General features: G+C 41.5%; 1 protein-coding gene across 6 annotated transcripts in view; it reads left to right on the top strand.

The window, feature by feature from the left end:
• Positions 1–20,204, top strand: part of LOC307174564 (uncharacterized protein) — a 215,002-nt gene that overhangs the window by 99,602 nt on the left and 95,196 nt on the right. For all 6 annotated transcript variants that reach the window (XM_079898453.1, XM_079898455.1, XM_079898452.1 and 3 more), the window contains one exon: positions 13,355–13,447. In XM_079898453.1, the coding sequence (XP_079754579.1) occupies positions 13,355–13,447 (93 nt within the window). The remainder of the gene's footprint in view (positions 1–13,354; positions 13,448–20,204) is intronic.

The following is a 20,204-nucleotide window of genomic DNA, read 5'->3' as shown; positions in this document are numbered from 1 at the left end:
TTTCTATGGTATTTGTATGAAAAACAGTAGCCTAAATACACTATTAAATACTGTAATTATATATTCCATTAGTCCTTTACATTGTCTACATTAATAATATAATACAATTCAATATGTATATCCCACATATCATGGTGCACAGGTGCAGTTGATACTAGGCTAACGTTACAGTAAATCCATGGTAAATGATGGGAATTTGTAGACGGAAACTCCTTCTGACTGTATCGTTGTGCACAGTGTTTCTGCTGTTTGTCAGCGCTGTTTCATCTGCCTTTAGACTGGTTTAAATCATGGAGACTTGTGTATTCTTCGCTGAACTCAAGCGCTTCTCACTGGATTTCGTGACCGAGACGGATCAGAGTAAACGCATGCTCTACTCAAGCTCGCGCTTCTCACTGGATTTCGTGACCGAGACGGACGGATCAGAGTAAACGCATGCTCTACTCGAGCTCGCGCTTCTCACTGGATTTCGTGACTGAGACGGACGGATCAGAGTAAACGCATGCTCTACTCGAGCTCGCGCTTCTCACTGGATTTCGTGACTGAGACGGACGGATCAGAGTAAACGCATGCTCTACTCGAGCTCGCGCTTCTCACTGGATTTCGTGACCGAGACGGATGGATCAGAGTAAACGCATGCTCTACTCGAGCTCGCGCTTCTCACTGGATTTCGTGACTGAGACGGATCAGAGTAAACACATGCTCTACTCGAGCTCGCGCTTCTCACTGGATTTCGTGACTGAGACGGATGGATCAGAGTAAACGCATGCTCTACTCGAGCTCGCGCTTCTCACTGGATTTCGTGACCGAGACGGATGGATCAGAGTAAACGCATGCTCTACTCGAGCTCGCGCTTCTCACTGGATTTCGTGACCGAGACGGACGGATCAGAGTAAACACATGCTCTACTCGAGCTCGCGCTTCTCACTGGATTTCGTGACTGAGACGGATCAGAGTAAACACATGCTCTACTCGAGCTCGCGCTTCTCACTGGATTTCGTGACTGAGACGGATGGATCAGAGTAAACGCATGCTCTACTCGAGCTCGCGCTTCTCACTGGATTTCGTGACTGAGACGGATCAGAGTAAACACATGCTCTACTCGAGCTCGCGCTTCTCACTGGATTTCGTGACTGAGACGGACGGATCAGAGTAAACGCATGCTCTACTCGATCTCGCGCTTCTCACTGGATTTCGTGACCGAGATGGATGGATCAGAGTAAACGCATGCTCTACTCGAGCTCGCGCTTCTCACTGGATTTCGTGACCGAGACGGATGGATCAGAGTAAACGCATGCTCTACTCGAGCTCGCGCTTCTCACTGGATTTCGTGACTGAGACGGATGGATCAGAGTAAACGCATGCTCTACTCGAGCTCGCGCTTCTCACTGGATTTCGTGACCGAGACGGATGGATCAGAGTAAACGCATGCTCTACTCGAGCTCGCGCTTCTCACTGGATTTCGTGACCGAGACGGATGGATCAGAGTAAACGCATGCTCTACTCGAGCTCGCGCTTCTCACTGGATTTCGTGACTGAGACGGATCAGAGTAAACGCATGCTCTACTCGAGCTCGCGCTTCTCACTGGATTTCGTGACTGAGACGGACGGATCAGAGTAAACGCATGCTCTACTCGAGCTCGCGCTTCTCACTGGATTTCGTGACTGAGACGGACGGATCAGAGTAAACGCATGCTCTACTCGAGCTCGCGCTTCTCACTGGATTTCGTGACCGAGACGGATGGATCAGAGTAAACGCATGCTCTACTCGAGCTCGCGCTTCTCACTGGATTTCGTGACCGAGACGGATGGATCAGAGTAAACGCATGCTCTACTCGAGCTCGCGCTTCTCACTGGATTTCGTGACCGAGACGGATGGATCAGAGTAAACGCATGCTCTACTCGAGCTCGCGCTTCTCACTGGATTTCGTGACTGAGACGGACGGATCAGAGTAAACGCATGCTCTACTCGAGCTCGCGCTTCTCACTGGATTTCGTGACCGAGACGGATGGATCAGAGTAAACGCATGCTCTACTCGAGCTCGCGCTTCTCACTGGATTTCGTGACCGAGACGGATGGATCAGAGTAAACGCATGCTCTACTCGAGCTCGCGCTTCTCACTGGATTTCGTGACTGAGACGGATCAGAGTAAACACATGCTCTACTCGAGCTCGCGCTTCTCACTGGATTTCGTGACTGAGACGGATGGATCAGAGTAAACGCATGCTCTACTCGAGCTCGCGCTTCTCACTGGATTTCGTGACCGAGACGGATGGATCAGAGTAAACGCATGCTCTACTCGAGCTCGCGCTTCTCACTGGATTTCGTGACTGAGACGGATCAGAGTAAACACATGCTCTACTCGAGCTCGCGCTTCTCACTGGATTTCGTGACTGAGACGGACGGATCAGAGTAAACGCATGCTCTACTCGATCTCGCGCTTCTCACTGGATTTCGTGACCGAGATGGATGGATCAGAGTAAACGCATGCTCTACTCGAGCTCGCGCTTCTCACTGGATTTCGTGACCGAGACGGATGGATCAGAGTAAACGCATGCTCTACTCGAGCTCGCGCTTCTCACTGGATTTCGTGACTGAGACGGATGGATCAGAGTAAACGCATGCTCTACTCGAGCTCGCGCTTCTCACTGGATTTCGTGACCGAGACGGATGGATCAGAGTAAACGCATGCTCTACTCGAGCTCGCGCTTCTCACTGGATTTCGTGACCGAGATGGATGGATCAGAGTAAACGCATGCTCTACTCGAGCTCGCGCTTCTCACTGGATTTCGTGACCGAGACGGATGGATCAGAGTAAACGCATGCTCTACTCGAGCTCGCGCTTCTCACTGGATTTCGTGACTGAGACGGATGGATCAGAGTAAACGCATGCTCTACTCGAGCTCGCGCTTCTCACTGGATTTCGTGACCGAGACGGATGGATCAGAGTAAACGCATGCTCTACTCGAGCTCGCGCTTCTCACTGGATTTCGTGACCGAGACGGATGGATCAGAGTAAACGCATGCTCTACTCGAGCTCGCGCTTCTCACTGGATTTCGTGACCGAGATGGATGGATCAGAGTAAACGCATGCTCTACTCGAGCTCGCGCTTCTCACTGGATTTCGTGACCGAGACGGATGGATCAGAGTAAACGCATGCTCTACTCGAGCTCGCGCTTCTCACTGGATTTCGTGACTGAGACGGATGGATCAGAGTAAACGCATGCTCTACTCGAGCTCGCGCTTCTCACTGGATTTCGTGACTGAGACGGACGGATCAGAGTAAACGCATGCTCTACTCGAGCTCGCGCTTCTCACTGGATTTCGTGACCGAGACGGATGGATCAGAGTAAACGCATGCTCTACTCGAGCTCGCGCTTCTCACTGGATTTCGTGACCGAGACGGATGGATCAGAGTAAACGCATGCTCTACTCGAGCTCGCGCTTCTCACTGGATTTCGTGACTGAGACGGACGGATCAGAGTAAACGCATGCTCTACTCGAGCTCGCGCTTCTCACTGGATTTCGTGACTGAGACGGACGGATCAGAGTAAACGCATGCTCTACTCGAGCTCGCGCTTCTCACTGGATTTCGTGACCGAGACGGACGGATCAGAGTAAACGCATGCTCTACTCGAGCTCGCGCTTCTCACTGGATTTCGTGACCGAGACGGACGGATCAGAGTAAACGCATGCTCTACTCGAGCTCGCGCTTCTCACTGGATTTCGTGACTGAGACGGATCAGAGTAAACACATGCTCTACTCGAGCTCGCGCTTCTCACTGGATTTCGTGACCGAGACGGATGGATCAGAGTAAACGCATGCTCTACTCGAGCTCGCGCTTCTCACTGGATTTCGTGACCGAGACGGACGGATCAGAGTAAACGCATGCTCTACTCGAGCTCGCGCTTCTCACTGGATTTCGTGACTGAGACGGATCAGAGTAAACACATGCTCTACTCGAGCTCGCGCTTCTCACTGGATTTCGTGACCGAGACGGATCAGAGTAAACGCATGCTCTACTCGAGCTCGCGCTTCTCACTGGATTTCGTGACTGAGACGGATCAGAGTAAACACATGCTCTACTCGAGCTCGCGCTTCTCACTGGATTTCGTGACCGAGACGGATGGATCAGAGTAAACGCATGCTCTACTCGAGCTCGCGCTTCTCACTGGATTTCGTGACTGAGACGGATCAGAGTAAACACATGCTCTACTCGAGCTCGCGCTTCTCACTGGATTTCGTGACCGAGACGGATCAGAGTAAACACATGCTCTACTCGAGCTCGCGCTTCTCACTGGATTTCGTGACTGAGACGGATCAGAGTAAACACATGCTCTACTCGAGCTCGCGCTTCTCACTGGATTTCGTGACCGAGACGGATGGATCAGAGTAAACGCATGCTCTACTCGAGCTCGCGCTTCTCACTGGATTTCGTGACTGAGACGGATCAGAGTAAACACATGCTCTACTCGAGCTCGCGCTTCTCACTGGATTTCGTGACCGAGACGGATCAGAGTAAACACATGCTCTACTCGAGCTCGCGCTTCTCACTGGATTTCGTGACTGAGACGGATCAGAGTAAACACATGCTCTACTCGAGCTCGCGCTTCTCACTGGATTTCGTGACCGAGACGGATCAGAGTAAACACATGCTCTACTCGAGCTCGCGCTTCTCACTGGATTTCGTGACTGAGACGGATCAGAGTAAACACATGCTCTACTCGAGCTCGCGCTTCTCACTGGATTTCGTGACCGAGACGGATGGATCAGAGTAAACGCATGCTCTACTCGAGCTCGCGCTTCTCACTGGATTTCGTGACTGAGACGGATCAGAGTAAACACATGCTCTACTCGAGCTCGCGCTTCTCACTGGATTTCGTGACCGAGACGGATGGATCAGAGTAAACACATGCTCTACTCGAGCTCGCGCTTCTCACTGGATTTCGTGACTGAGACGGATCAGAGTAAACACATGCTCTACTCGAGCTCGCGCTTCTCACTGGATTTCGTGACCGAGACGGATGGATCAGAGTAAACACATGCTCTACTCGAGCTCGCGCTTCTCACTGGATTTCGTGACTGAGACGGATCAGAGTAAACACATGCTCTACTCGAGCTCGCGCTTCTCACTGGATTTCGTGACCGAGACGGATCAGAGTAAACACATGCTCTACTCGAGCTCGCGCTTCTCACTGGATTTCGTGACTGAGACGGATCAGAGTAAACACATGCTCTACTCGAGCTCGCGCTTCTCACTGGATTTCGTGACCGAGACGGATCAGAGTAAACACATGCTCTACTCGAGCTCGCGCTTCTCACTGGATTTCGTGACTGAGACGGATCAGAGTAAACACATGCTCTACTCGAGCTCGCGCTTCTCACTGGATTTCGTGACCGAGACGGATGGATCAGAGTAAACACATGCTCTACTCGAGCTCGCGCTTCTCACTGGATTTCGTGACCGAGACGGATGGATCAGAGTAAACGCATGCTCTACTCGAGCTCGCGCTTCTCACTGGATTTCGTGACCGAGACGGATGGATCAGAGTAAACGCATGCTCTACTCGAGCTCGCGCTTCTCACTGGATTTCGTGACTGAGACGGATCAGAGTAAACACATGCTCTACTCGAGCTCGCGCTTCTCACTGGATTTCGTGACTGAGACGGACGGATCAGAGTAAACGCATGCTCTACTCGAGCTCGCGCTTCTCACTGGATTTCGTGACCGAGACGGATGGATCAGAGTAAACGCATGCTCTACTCGAGCTCGCGCTTCTCACTGGATTTCGTGACCGAGATGGATGGATCAGAGTAAACGCATGCTCTACTCGAGCTCGCGCTTCTCACTGGATTTCGTGACCGAGACGGATGGATCAGAGTAAACGCATGCTCTACTCGAGCTCGCGCTTCTCACTGGATTTCGTGACCGAGACGGATGGATCAGAGTAAACGCATGCTCTGCTCGCGCTGCCATTTGGACTTTGAGCCGAGCGTATAAATGGTCCGTGTGGCGCGCGGTTCAAATGAGTTTCGTTCTGCTTTTGGCGCATAAACATTATCGAACATTTATCGACCTCTTGATATCGTTTTATCGAGAAAAATTATATCGCGATAATTATCGTTATCGTTTTATCGCCCAGCCCTTTTGATCCAGATATACTTAAAAGAATAATTAAGAATTCAAAGTATACTTGTCTTGTAGTTGTGTTAACTCTTTTGATTGCGTAGTCAATTAAATATACTTTTTCATATACAGTCTTATGAAACTTACATTGTTTGAAAAAATTTATTAGAATATTGATATAAAACAGATATGTTTCTAATTCTGCATATCTGAATTTTTGTTTAGGCTAGTCCACTGGTAGTGTATAGCAATTTACTCTAATTCTACTTTTTTGTTTAAAATGTTGCCTTTCTTTATGAAACTTACTGACATTCAAGTGTTGATTAAAAAAGGATGCAAGCTAATAAAATGTTTTTAAAATTAAAGTACAGTTAAAGGTATTTTTCAAGTGCAAAAATAATATATAAATAGTAAACTATAAGTATAATGTTATCTTCTCTTAAAGAAAACTTACAAGTATACTTGCAGTATAAACTACGAAACTAGTAGTACACATCAGTTTGTACTTTCATAAACTAAAAAAATACTACTTGAATTAAAATAGTAAACTACTAGTATACTTATAAGTTCACTTGCAGTGCAGATGCATTACAAATGAGAAACCTAGTTGTGTACTTAGTTTACTACTCTTACAAATACTAAAAATACTAAAAGTGGGCCAATTTAGTCCCAAGCAGTATTGAAATAGTACACAAGTTTACTACAAGTACACATTGATATTAGTATACTTACTACATAAAGTATACTTAAAAAATATACTTGAAAATTACTTAAGTATACTTCATAAAATGAACATGAAGGGATGCACTTTTATGATGATAGATGCACTTTTATGATGGATAGATGCACTTTTATAATGGACAGATGCTCTTTTATGATGAAGAGATGCACTTTTATGATGGATAGATGGACTTTTATAATGGATAGATGCACTTTTATGATGGATAGATGGACTTTTATAATGGATAGATGCACTTTTATGATGGATAGATGGACTTTTATAATGGATAGATGCACTTTTATGATGGATAGATGGACTTTTATAATGGATAGATGCACTTTTATGATGGATAGATGCACTTTTATGATGGATAGATGGACTTTTATAATGGACAGATGCTCTTTTATGATGAAGAGATGCACTTTTATGATGGATAGATGGACTTTTATGATGGATAGATGGACTTTTATGATGGATAGATGCACTTTTATGATGGATAGATGGACTTTTATAATGGATAGATGCACTTTTATGATGGATAGATGCACTTTTATGATGGATAGATGGACTTTTATAATGGACAGATGCTCTTTTATGATGAAGAGATGCACTTTTATGATGGATAGATGGACTTTTATGATGGATAGATGCACTTTTATGATGGATAGATGCACTTTTATGATGGATAGATGGACTTTTATAATGGACAGATGCTCTTTTATGATGAAGAGATGCACTTTTATGATGGATAGATGGACTTTTATAATGGATAGATGCACTTTTATGATGGATTTACATTTACATTTACATTTATTCATTTAGCTGACGCTTTTATCCAAAGCGACTTACAATTGCTATATATGTCAGAGGTCGCACGCCTCTGGAGCAACTAGGGGTTAAGTGTCTTGCTCAGGGACACATTGGTGTCGCACAGTGGATTCGAACCCGGGTCTCTCACACCAAAGGCATGTGTCTTATCCACTGCGCCACACCACCCCCTGGTGGATAGATGCACTTTTATGATGGATAGATGGACTTTTATAATGGATAGATGCACTTTTATGATGGATAGATGCACTTTTATGATGGATAGATGCACTTTTATGATGGATAGATGGACTTTTATAATGGACAGATGCTCTTTTATGATGAAGAGATGCACTTTTATGATGGATAGATGGACTTTTATAATGGATAGATGCACTTTTATGATGGATAGATGCACTTTTATGATGGATAGATGCACTTTTATGATGGACAGATGGACTTTTATAATGGACAGATGCTCTTTTATGATGAAGAGATGCACTTTTATGATGGATAGATGGACTTTTATAATGGATAGATGCACTTTTATGATGGATAGATGGACTTTTATAATGGATAGATGCACTTTTATGATGGATAGATTGACTTTTATAATGGATAGATGCACTTTTATGATGGATAGATGCACTTTTATGATGGATAGATGCACTTTTATGATGGATAGATGGACTTTTATAATGGATAGATGCACTTTTATGATGGAGAGATGCACTTTTATGATGGAGAGATGCACTTTTATGATGAAGAGATGCACTTTTATGATGGATAGATGAACTTTTATGATGGACAGATGCACTTTTATGATGGATAGATGGACTTTTATAATGGATTGATGCACTTTTATGATGGATAGATGCACTTTTATGATGGATAGATGCACTTTTATGATGAAGAGATGCACTTTTATGATGGACAGATGCTCTTTTATAATGGATAGATGCACTTTTATAATGGATAGATGCACTTTTATAATGGATAGATGCACTTTTATAATGGATAGATGCACTTTTATGATGGATAGATGCACTTTTATGATGGATAGATGCACTTTTATGATGAAGAGATGCACTTTTATGATGGACAGATGCTCTTTTATAATGGATAGATGCACTTTTATAATGGATAGATGCACTTTTATAATGGATAGACAATAATACATTTTTACAGCGATTGATTCCTGCCGGTTCCATAATGAGACTGGCGCGGCCAGAGACATTTTGGGCGCTGCGGCATATTAAATATATTAAAGTATTTTGTACTTCCATTTAATACCCCTGGAACTCAGTGGAAGTTGATTGAAGATGGCATAGTTGATAGTGTTGTTATAACCAGTCAACTGAACCAACAATCTTTTCACAAAACTGACAAATTTTTGTCAAACTGTCAAAATACATCAATTTTCCATGCATGAGCTACTTTCTGACATTCTAACTGAAAGTGGGTGAATATTAAAATACATGATAGAAACATTTTGTTAAACCACTTACAAGTGTTATGTTTACAACACCATTGACTACACTATTGAAACAATTACTTTTTATTACAACTGTACATGAATAAATAGGCCATTTGGCCCTGGACTAATAGGGTATACTAATAGGGTATTCTATTTGTCCATTCTATTGGCTCTATGCTATTTTGAAGACTTGTGTTGGCTGCACAAGTCTAATTTAAGGCTCTCACATATAAATAGTATGGGTATATTATACATTTTCTGAGTCATCAGAGTGCCTTGAGTATTGAAGTTGTTGAGTTTTGTGTCCATGGTGTTCTTTCATGCCACAGGGATAAAAGAAAGCATACAGTTTAGGCGGAAATTGTGAAAAAATGCGTGTTATTTTTGGTTTAAAGAAGTCATGTGACATCTGTGTTTGTCAGACAGATTCAGTACTGGGCTTAAATGAAAGCCTAAAAGATCCCCTTTCCAACGATACCAAGCACCATATTATAGAATATTGATAATATCCCTAGCATGAGCCTAAACCAGATATACACCAGATTTCAAAAACGGAATTTATTTTAGGGGGTTAGTAACTTCATGAGCTCAAAAAAGTGATTTCGCTACCACCGCTGCACTGCTATCGTGATTTTTCTAATACTAGGGGTGTATACCTTGCCAAAAAACAATGATAGCATTTGCCCCCCCGTTGATACCGATGGACCCCCCTGGCTCATGGACTAAGTAGAGGGTCTCAGAAAATTTGAATGGAGCATTTTGGCTGCACTTCAAGAGTTTTCTGGTCGCAAACGTGGTGGCGGTTCAAGAGAATCCGTTGTTGGATTACAAATTTATTAAAATGTTTAATTTAGGTTTACATTGAATTTAGCATGTTAAGGTTATGTATAAATTATTATTATCAGAGTTTTCTAGCAAAAGACTCTGGTCAGTCCTGTTTTACTGAAACTCTTGGAGTTTGTGTTTTAGCAAGAGAATCCAGCCAGTGCTGTACTCAGGGACGGACTGGGGTTAAAAAACAGCCCTGGACTTTCTCCCAAATAGGCCCATCATCCGGCCATTCGCCTCTAGCCATGTGTGACGTGCACACTGCACTATAGCCAGGATGTCCTGATACTATATGCCACAATACTGTAGCCTATCAGACAAGGTATTCACAGCAAGTAACATCTCAAAACCAATGATGATAATTGGGGTTGTGTTTATTAATGAAGCCTCAGCCTTTAAATAAGAACAAAAAATCTAATGCCATAAAATACAAATAATGAAATGTCACAGTAACCCCAAATTACACAAACTTGTAATTATAAAACATATAGTTACTATATACCAGGGGTCTCCAACCTTTTTGTGTGCGAGGGCCATACCTCAAGGGATAAAATAATCTAGAAGGAATTTTTATTTTTTATACTCCAATATTTATTATACATAACATGGTGAAGCTTTTTTACTTTTCACCATCATATGAGAAATAATAAAATATCTTGATATTCTGGTTCAGACTTACAAGCGTTTAAAAAAAAAAAAAACAATTCCTGAAAAATTATGAAAATATTCATGATTGATTTTTTTTTTGTTGATTTTCTATAAACCTATTGTATGTGTTATCAAAAACAGTAGCCCAAACATTTAGTATAAATATAAATGAAAAAAATAAAAAAATAAACTGCCATAACTTCTAAACAAAACATTACTGCATTAGGCTACATTTAATACATGACTATATTAATATAACAGCATTTTTAATATGAATAGGGCCTACAGGCACATTTCTGCCAAAAAAGTTTGTTTTACTAAAGTTAATTCATAAGTTTTGGTGTGAAATGTCTTCTAACTGGTTTGTTCTCGGAACAATTTTTCGCCTGTTTTTTTTTTTTTTTTTTGCGTCAAAGGTTGAGAATATCAGCGATGTTTCATCTGGCTTTTTACAAGCTTAAATCACATAGTCATTTGTGGGTTTATAATAGAGATAGAGATAGAGAATTCTGCGCTGAATTTAAATGCTTCGTTCTCAGTTGATCGCGCAGCTCTGTGTAATAGCCTAATGTTCGCGTGATCGAGATCAGCCCGCACAGCTGCTTTGGCCGCGATCTGTTTTTTGGCCCGAGCTAATAATGCGCTGCTCAGATCAAACAAGTTTTGTTCCGCTTTTTGAGCGTTTGCCATTTGATGTTTCACATACGCAACGCAAATGACAGCGTTTAATCAAAAAGAGTTGGGTAATTTTGTAGAGGCAAAAGTTCAAATTGAAACGTTTAGTTGAAAAGGTCGCAAAATTATACAATTTTTTCCGAAGTCTGGAACTCCGACGGCAAGTTAGGGCTATTTATAGAATGTGTCCACTCTATATGAGACCACTGCTATACAAATATAATGTGAGCAAATTTAAAAGTGCAGCCTTATAAAACTAACTTTCTGTCAGTGGCTAGGCCGACTCTTCTTCCTCAGTTGTTGTTTTTTACACGTAGCATATAAGTGATCATATTAGTGCCCCTGCTGTTGGCGGTTCATATTGCTTTATTAGACTTTTTTTTTTTTTTTTTTTGTGCCGACGGCCTTCGGTTGGACGGCCGTTCTGGACTTTTCCAGAACGCACAGATTGTCAGTCCGTCCCTGGGTGCAAGCACAGCTCGCTCTGGTGATTGATGTAAGAGACTCTTTGTAGTTGCTTTTGATAAAAGTGTCTTTTAAATGTGCATATGTAAATTAAGCATTTTATATGATTTTGTATTTCTGGAAGGTTGAAAGTTTAATTCTGTATTTACTCTGAACATTTTCCATACCATGCCATGTGCTTGCTATGGCTTCAGTGCTTGCTTGGCCCCATATTGCTGCTTTCATCTTTATTTTAAAATGGATTTCTTCAGTGTTAACTCTTTCCCCACCATTGACAGAAATGTCAATCATTTGTGAGAAAAAACGCTTCCCCACCATTAACAGAAATTTCCAGCATTTGTTAGAAAACGCATTGACGGAAATATCCGGCTTTCTGTGTTTTTACTGTTATGCGGTAGGGGGCGCTATTAATATCTTCTGAAAGAGTACTGAATCTCCTGATCAAAACACAGGCGAAAAAGTAGCAGATACAAACAATATCACATGTACAGGGCCGTCGCTAGTAGGGTGAAAGGTGGTGACAATTACAGGGGCCCCCACAAAATCCAGCAGCTATACTATATAGGCCCCTGTTGTATGAATAATTATAATATTTATATTAGTTGCATGCCTGAGATTTAAACGAAAACCTCAAAAACATGCAATTTGGTTAAAAATCTGCTTTTCTTACCTCCTTAAAGTCAGATCTAAAGTATTTATTAATTATTCAGTCGGTGACAAACATCAGATGGACCCAATAAAATTGTAAGTCCTGCCCCAGCTCGTGAACAGAACCAATCAGAGTTGAGGCGGCAGTGCCTGAAGTTGGTGGAAGAGCAGGAGACTGACTGACAAATGTTGGGGAAAAGAAAACATAAATCAGGGAACCAGAAATGCCATGAACAGAAGGAGAGGGAGGCCAGGAGAGTTGTTGTATCCCAGTCGATCAAGACGTTTTTAAAGACAGGTTATATTGTTATTTCGCTGGGAATAAGAAAACTACCATTGACTAAAACCTGCCGGGTCCTTTGATTACGAATGATTACGTAGTCAAAATTTCTCTTTTTATTGTACATGGAGTTAAATAATTTACACGAGTCACGATGCATTGTATTATGCACCTGACCTGCCGGCAGATGATGTATTTATTACATCAAGAAAACATGAATACAACACACTGCACTTGGATTAATACATGTATTAGATTTATTCAATAATATTACCAGTTCCATATGATCTTTATTAAAAAATAAGACAATAAATTATTTTATTTGTAAAACTTGACTGCATTCTTGTCAATTTCTAAATGTTTACTTTTTGATTTATGAATTTTAACAGACTGATGAAAATAATATTTTGCTGTTACTTTCTTAAAATTGGTTTTATTATTATTTAACAATTTCTTGCTTTTTGTTAGTTTTTATTAGTTGTAATTTTTATATGAATATTTTCCTTTTAAAATAAAGGTTTTACAACAACATCACCATGTTGGGGGGGCACATCAGTATTTTTTCAACTTTTTTCAAAAATGCTGGCAGGGAAAAGGTTAAATGGTATTCATTATCATCAGATGTAATTTTGTTAATATGTATAATAAAATATTCTAAGTATTGTTTTTTATCAGCCCAGGCATCACAGACCATTGAAGTGGCAGCTCTAGGAAGACCTCTGTATCCTGGTATGCTGTATGACTGCCGCAGGGATACCTTCATTCCAGGTGCTTACCAACCTAAAATAAATACATACGTTTATTTTCCCCTCTTCATCAAATCTTGCATCACTAATTACCAGGGATGCTTTGATCACGATACTGAGCTCATGTGCTCGTGCTCGTGCTCGTACTCATAAAAACAACCGATACCAGGCTGCGTGTAAACAGTTTTTGTGTCGTGGTGGCAAACAAAATTCTATCACTGAATAAGAGACAAACATTTCCAATAGTCTTTGAGGTGTATTTTCTTGCAAGAAAAGCTCAGCAGTCATTCAGTCACACAGAGTGCCTGCAGAGTGTGACAATGAGAGGAGGCCATCCTTCCTTCTTTATAGTCCTGGCTCCCCCAAACTATTTTCTCGAGGATAAATGAAGATATCTCTCAGCCATAACTAACACATTGTTTAGATTTGTCTATCATATTATACCCTTGAATAGAGACCCTCTGTCTTAGTCATACTTAATCACACATCAACTTTTTGTCAGGTCACGTATACAAGGTCAGACATGCATTCATAAGGGTTAATAACAGTTCTTTACTCTAATAATGTGGCAGAATTATGGGAGTCCACATTCAGTCCTCGTGCATTTTGTTACCTTATTCTAATTACTACCATGTTTCTAATATTCTATGAATATAAGAAAGAACATATAAAATTTCTTCCACAGTGGGGATGAAAAAAAAAAAAAGAAGGCTGTCTATGTACTAAATGTATCTTATTAGTGGAATATTAAACAAAATATATAGTAATGCCTATATAGCTGTGTGCGCGAGCTGATAAGAGAAAAACACGCAGTGGATTGAGCGCTCAGCGGTGCGAGCTGGTCGAGCACATCACTTTAACCCTCTGGAGTCTGAGCTGTTTTCTGGGCCCTGGAGGTGTTCTGACATGCTCTGACATTTGTGCTTTTTTCAGTTATTTATAAACATGATAATGGCAAAGGTGTAAATTCACTCTATATAGCACAAACAGGGCTACCAAAATATCTGATCAACATGCATGTATATGTTTGAATTTTTAAGAGAATAATGTTTATGCGTGGTTATTGAAAAAAAAAAAATGAAAGTTGCATAAATAAGACCACAAAACACATACTAAATATGTGTAAATAAGACTTTTGACCAATGAATTGTGTAGCTTTGAGTTCTGGCTTCAAAATGATGTGAAAATTATCCAGCCTTATCGTTCTCATAAAACAGTACATTGATTTGAACTTTCTAAAACAGTTTTTTTTTGTCAGAAGAGGTTTATGCATGGGAGGGGTGGCCCATCAATATTAATGGGCCAATGGCCCATCAATATTAATGAGATTCAGACCAGGGGTGTGACATACACTCTAATGGGCCATCAAGTGCCTGAACAAAGAAGAGGAGATTCAAAGGTTTTGTTTTTCAATCTGTTTTATTGTAATTCCTCTATGTGGAGGAACTAAATGTTCTAAATTTGCTCTAAGCAAATCAAATGTGAGCAATTGTGAGCGATAAACAAAAGTAAAGGCAGGTATCTCACAGTAAATTCCTGTGCCCCGTTTATATGCGGGCTACAAGTAAATCAAATGAGCAAAATAAAGAATCCTGAAAAAACTATCACAGGTTATAAAAAATATATATTAAGCAGCACAACAGTTTCCAACATTGATTTTAAAAAATAGTCATCATATCAGAATGATTTCTGAAGGCTGATGGTTAGTGGAAGGTGGTCAGCAGAGCACACACATCTGAACACAGTCACACATCTTTATGCCACTCCTGAAAACAGTTCCTGTTTAACTGAAGACATAAGTGAACATTGCATGCCTGGCATTTCCATGGTGTTAATTGTCTTTTACCGCGCACTGCTGTGCAATGCACACAATTGCGGCGACCAACTGTGGCAGCATCCCTGTCATCTGATGCCATCTCAGCTCCTGGAACTGGTACATGGTCACTATTGGTCCGTTTTGGTGCTGTTTTCTGTGACACACCACAGAGCAGGCCCGGATTGGGTAATCGGGAGAATCGGGAGAATTCCCGGTGGGCCGCTTCACTTTTGGGCCGGTCGAGGATTTTTTTTTTGTTTTTTGTTTTTTTTGTTTCACATTTCAATGTCACGTTAGTAACATTACACGTTCCGCCTTCTGACACTGCAGCGCGCAGCCTCTGCATGGGTTGTACAATGTGAGGGAGTTCTCCCCACCCCCCCTACTATAGAGTTGGTTGGGTCCACAGCCAGTCTTTTCCAAAACGTTTTAGGTAGGCTACTGCGGCCGCGGGCCCGCGGCATCGCCGGCGCCTAACGCGCCTGGCCGGCCCTACCGTAACGGTACGCGTCAGGGAGGATGGCTGGGTGGAAGAGGCCAGGAGGTATGGAAGCTTGTTTGCGTCACAGAATAAAACGTTTTAAAAGATAATTGCGACTTTTTATCTCACACTTGCGAGTTTACATTTCGGAATACATCAGAATTGCGTGAAATAAAGTCTCAATTGCGTGTTATAAAGTCAGAATTGCCTGAAATAAAGTTGCAATTGCGTGTTATAAAGTCAGAATTGCGAGATGGTCAGAATTGCGTGATATTAAGTCTCAATTGCGTTTTATAAAGTCAGAATTGCGAGATATAACTGTCAGAATTGCCTGAAATAAAGTTGCAATTGCATGTTATAAAGTCAGCATTGTGTGAATTAAAGTCGATTGCTTCTTATAGTCAGAAATTGCAAGATATAAAGTCAGAACTGCGTGAAATAAAGTTGCAATTGCTTCTTTTTAAAGTCAGAAATACAGAATTGCGAGATATAGTCTGAATTGTGTGATATAAAATCGCAATGGCTTCTTATAAAGTCTAAGTGAATTATTATTTAACCTTTACATTATTTGTTAAACTATGGTATTAATACCAACTACACAATAGTAACAACTGAACTGTTGCTTCATTTATCCAAATTGGAAAAAGTGCTAATTTGGAATTCCACCGTGGAAAAAGTGGGCCGGTCTTGGGCATGAACTCCAGGGCTGAAAAGTGGCCCCACTCCGGCCCTGCCACAGAGCTCTGTTATAAGTTGCTCCATAAACTCTTTATGAGACAAGTTACCATGTAGCTCTTTGTGCACAATGAAAGAGTTGGTGGAAGCAATGTCCAAGAAGTGTAGAAAGATCTTTCTGTACCACTTCATGGTTTTGTGCTGTGTTGTGTAGTACTGTATCAGCTGGTCAGACAGGTCCACACCCCCCATGTTCATTGTCACATCTGTAAAAAACAAAAAACAAAAAAAAAAACACATGAGCATGCTGATAACACAATAAAAGAACTTGTATTATCATTATCAATCACTAATGGCCATGGATAAAAAAAGACAACGGTTTTTGTCATTTCACACAAGAATAGGTATAGGCTACTTTTATATTATTATGATGTAAACACAATTAGGCTACATTTCATCTGTAAAATATTACGTATATGTACTTACTCAGTATGATTCTCGATCGCACTGAGAACTGAACGACACCTGCGTGCCCCTCTGCGAGGTTCTGGAGAAGGAGAGCTTGAAGCAGAAACATTCCTAAAAAAATACAATTAAATAAAACTGTTAGCATACATTATTCAAAGTAAACTGATGAGCAATTGATGGTTATGGACCATTGATAGGCCATATAGACCGCACGCATTTATTGAAGCACGCAATAAACGGATCGTTCGCGAACGACACATCACTAAAACATTTACACAGTCTGTATTCAAAAACATCTGCAACATGATAAATACTGTCATAGGCCAACCAAAACCAGAACATTTATATAAAAATATAATGTATTTAGACAGTATCACATATTTTACCGGAGGCTGAAATACTATAGTTGCACTAAACCACATATAACCTATAAGCAGATATTCGCAAACAATCTACATTATGCATAATGCAGTATTTTAGCATGAATCAGTGTCATAAGCTAATCAAAACTGAGTGAAATATATTTAATATACAAATATGTTTAAAGAGCAATATCACATTTAAAAAAAAGTTTACACTTGAGCATATAAGTTCCACGGATGTTAGGGATATTGTAAGGCAATCATTCCTGTAAGTTGTCCAAAGCTAGCCAAAACTAGGGAAAATATAGTCTGAAAATTCAGAAATTAAATATATATAAAGTTCTATATTATCAGAAAAGGAATTATATAACAGTAAACAACTTACTCTGAACTTGTATCCTCTGCGGGATCAATTCGCTCTTGAAAATGCTGCCGTTCTTCGTCTGAATTACAATCTTCCTCTGAGGAAAAGGTGAATTCTTCCTCGCTGTCCAGAATCATCTGAAGGGCGTCTTTGCCAGAGAAACGAGCCATCCTCTCTAAACACGATGAATTATCAGTGAATCTGATCTGATGAAACTTCGTGTTTTCAAGGCATTTATCGGGGGGGGGCGGGTGCGAAGCAGAGATTACCTAAACTATTTACATGTGAATAGCCGCCGGGGGCGTGGCGGCCTCAGCTCATTAGGAGATAATGAGGGAGAAGGAAAAAAACGGCACCTCTCCTTGCTTTCAAACGGATTACATGAGTTAAAAACATTTGTTTTTATATTAATTACTTCACTTAAAAGAAGAGAATGCCAGCTTCATAAAGACATATCTCACTTGTCTGTGTGAGAAGTATTCGCTGAGTTACAGATCATTTTCGGACGCATTTCAGAATGACAGAGAGGAGGCAGAACCCGCATCATGTTTATTTTTCTTTATTTGGCGAAAAGCACAACACTTTGTTTTTATTGTGAGTATACACAAAAATAATACACACTTAACAGGATCGATTGATGTACAACACAAGCATATAAGATAAAAAGTAATATTTTTTTTTTTTTAATATTTTTTCACTGATAGGGAAAAAAACGAGCCTATCGCGCCGGCGCGATAGCCGACCTCAGGGGGTTAAACAGACGTCAGTGGAAAGTTTGTAGTTCAGTCGGATGTCAATGGCAAAGAAAATAAAATGAGGCACTTCTGTTGAATGCTCTTGATTGCTGATCGTTCACTCGGCACGTGTTACTTGGATTAAAACGAAATCGTATATGTAAGTAAAACATGAATGGTTACCTGATTTATGTATAACGAGTGGTTTCCTATGTAACATCCTGACTGTATGTCCCAAAAGGGACACCGTAGCCCTCGGGCAAGATCTCTATACTCTCGCGAGATTGTGCGGAAGCACAGGGCAAAAATAAATAAAGACATGCAGTTCAGAATGTCCGTTGTGTGTTCCAGTTATTATACGTAGCTTTAGCCAGGGAGCAAACGAGCAAGCATTACATAGTGTCAGAGTAGAGGCTCTAGTACGACAGAAATATGGATAGTTTCGGCGTCCCAGCACCCAAGATGGATTGGGAGTCAGCTAACTTACCAGAAGCATGGCGATGTTTCAAGCAGCACGCGGAGCTAATATTCTCCGGACCCCTATGGGAGAAACGTGAACAGGACAAATGCAGCTACCTCCTCTTATGGATCGGGGAGAAAGGACACAATGTTTTCAACACATGGACACTAACAGATGAAGACGTGAAGAAACTGCAAACATACCACGATAAGTACACCGCATATCTCACACCAAAGCGTAACCCGATATACACAGGATATCGTTTCCATGGAAAACGCAAGGAGATGGGGAAACTTTTGAACACTTCGTCACGGAACTGAAGCTGCTGGTTAAGGACTGTGGATACCCCAACAGCTATGAGATTGTGCGAGACCCCAATGTTTTCGCTAAAAACTCACCGCGAGTGCGGGAGAAGTTGCTCAGCTACATTGCGGAGCTAGCGCTAGACCAAGCCATTGACATCGCTCACTCCCATGAACTAGCACAAGTCAAGCTCAAAGAGATGGTGGGAGGCAGAGACCTCAACAATGACGCTGTACCGAAGGCCGAAGACCAGAACACAGACGAACACGCACGAGCTTCAAAGCCAGGCCGAGAGAGCCTGACACAGCACATAGAGAATGTGACCGATGCAGTGGCCTGCACACCACCAAAGACGGCACCTGTCCAACCAAAGGCAAGCAGTGCATGAAATGCAAAAAACTTAATCACTTTACAAAAGTCTGCAAGTCAAAACGGCACACAAACACAGGAAAAGTGATTCACACTATGGACAAAGACACTGAAGATAAGCAGGTACTGTGGAACATTTTATTGATGGACTTACAACTGAAAACACAGGAAAATGTAATGAACAAGCTTATGCTGAAATTGAAATCGGAACTCAGAAAGTTAAAGGAGAGGTGAAAAGCTGTTTCATGCATAGTGAGTTTTTTACACTGTTAAAGAGTTGGATTCCCATGCTAAACATGGACAAAGTTTCAAAAATTAAATTGTACGTTTGAAGGAGTATTTCTGTGCCAAAAATTGTCCTTCCGGTTTGTCACAAGTTTCGGAAAGTTTTTTTCGAGTATGGCTCTGTCTCACGTAAGAGAGGGCGGAATTTCCTTATATGGGTCCTAAGGGCACTTCTGCTGGGAGAACGCGGGCGCGCACTCGTAGACCAGACAGACAGACAGAGAGAGAGAGAAAGCTGTACGTTACCTTATCAAAATGCTCTGGTCTGCTCACCAAAGAAGTGTGTTTTTGGTCACCAAGTCAATACAACCCTGCACAGATTCCTAAAGAACCCAGCGTTAAGGTAAAAGTGGATGCAGATTGTTTTTCCGGGCCAAAAACGGAGTTGTGCGAGACTGTTCCCTCCATTTCGTCAAGGATGATTGTTTATAAACAAAGCCCACAGATTTGCAGATCGTCTAA

Source organism: Squalius cephalus (genome assembly GCF_949319135.1).
Source record: "Squalius cephalus genome assembly, chromosome: 17".
In the NCBI taxonomy this organism is placed as follows: Eukaryota; Metazoa; Chordata; class Actinopteri; order Cypriniformes; family Leuciscidae; genus Squalius; species Squalius cephalus.
Note: the sequence above shows the minus strand (reverse complement) of the source record. Positions and strands in the feature narration are given on the sequence as shown.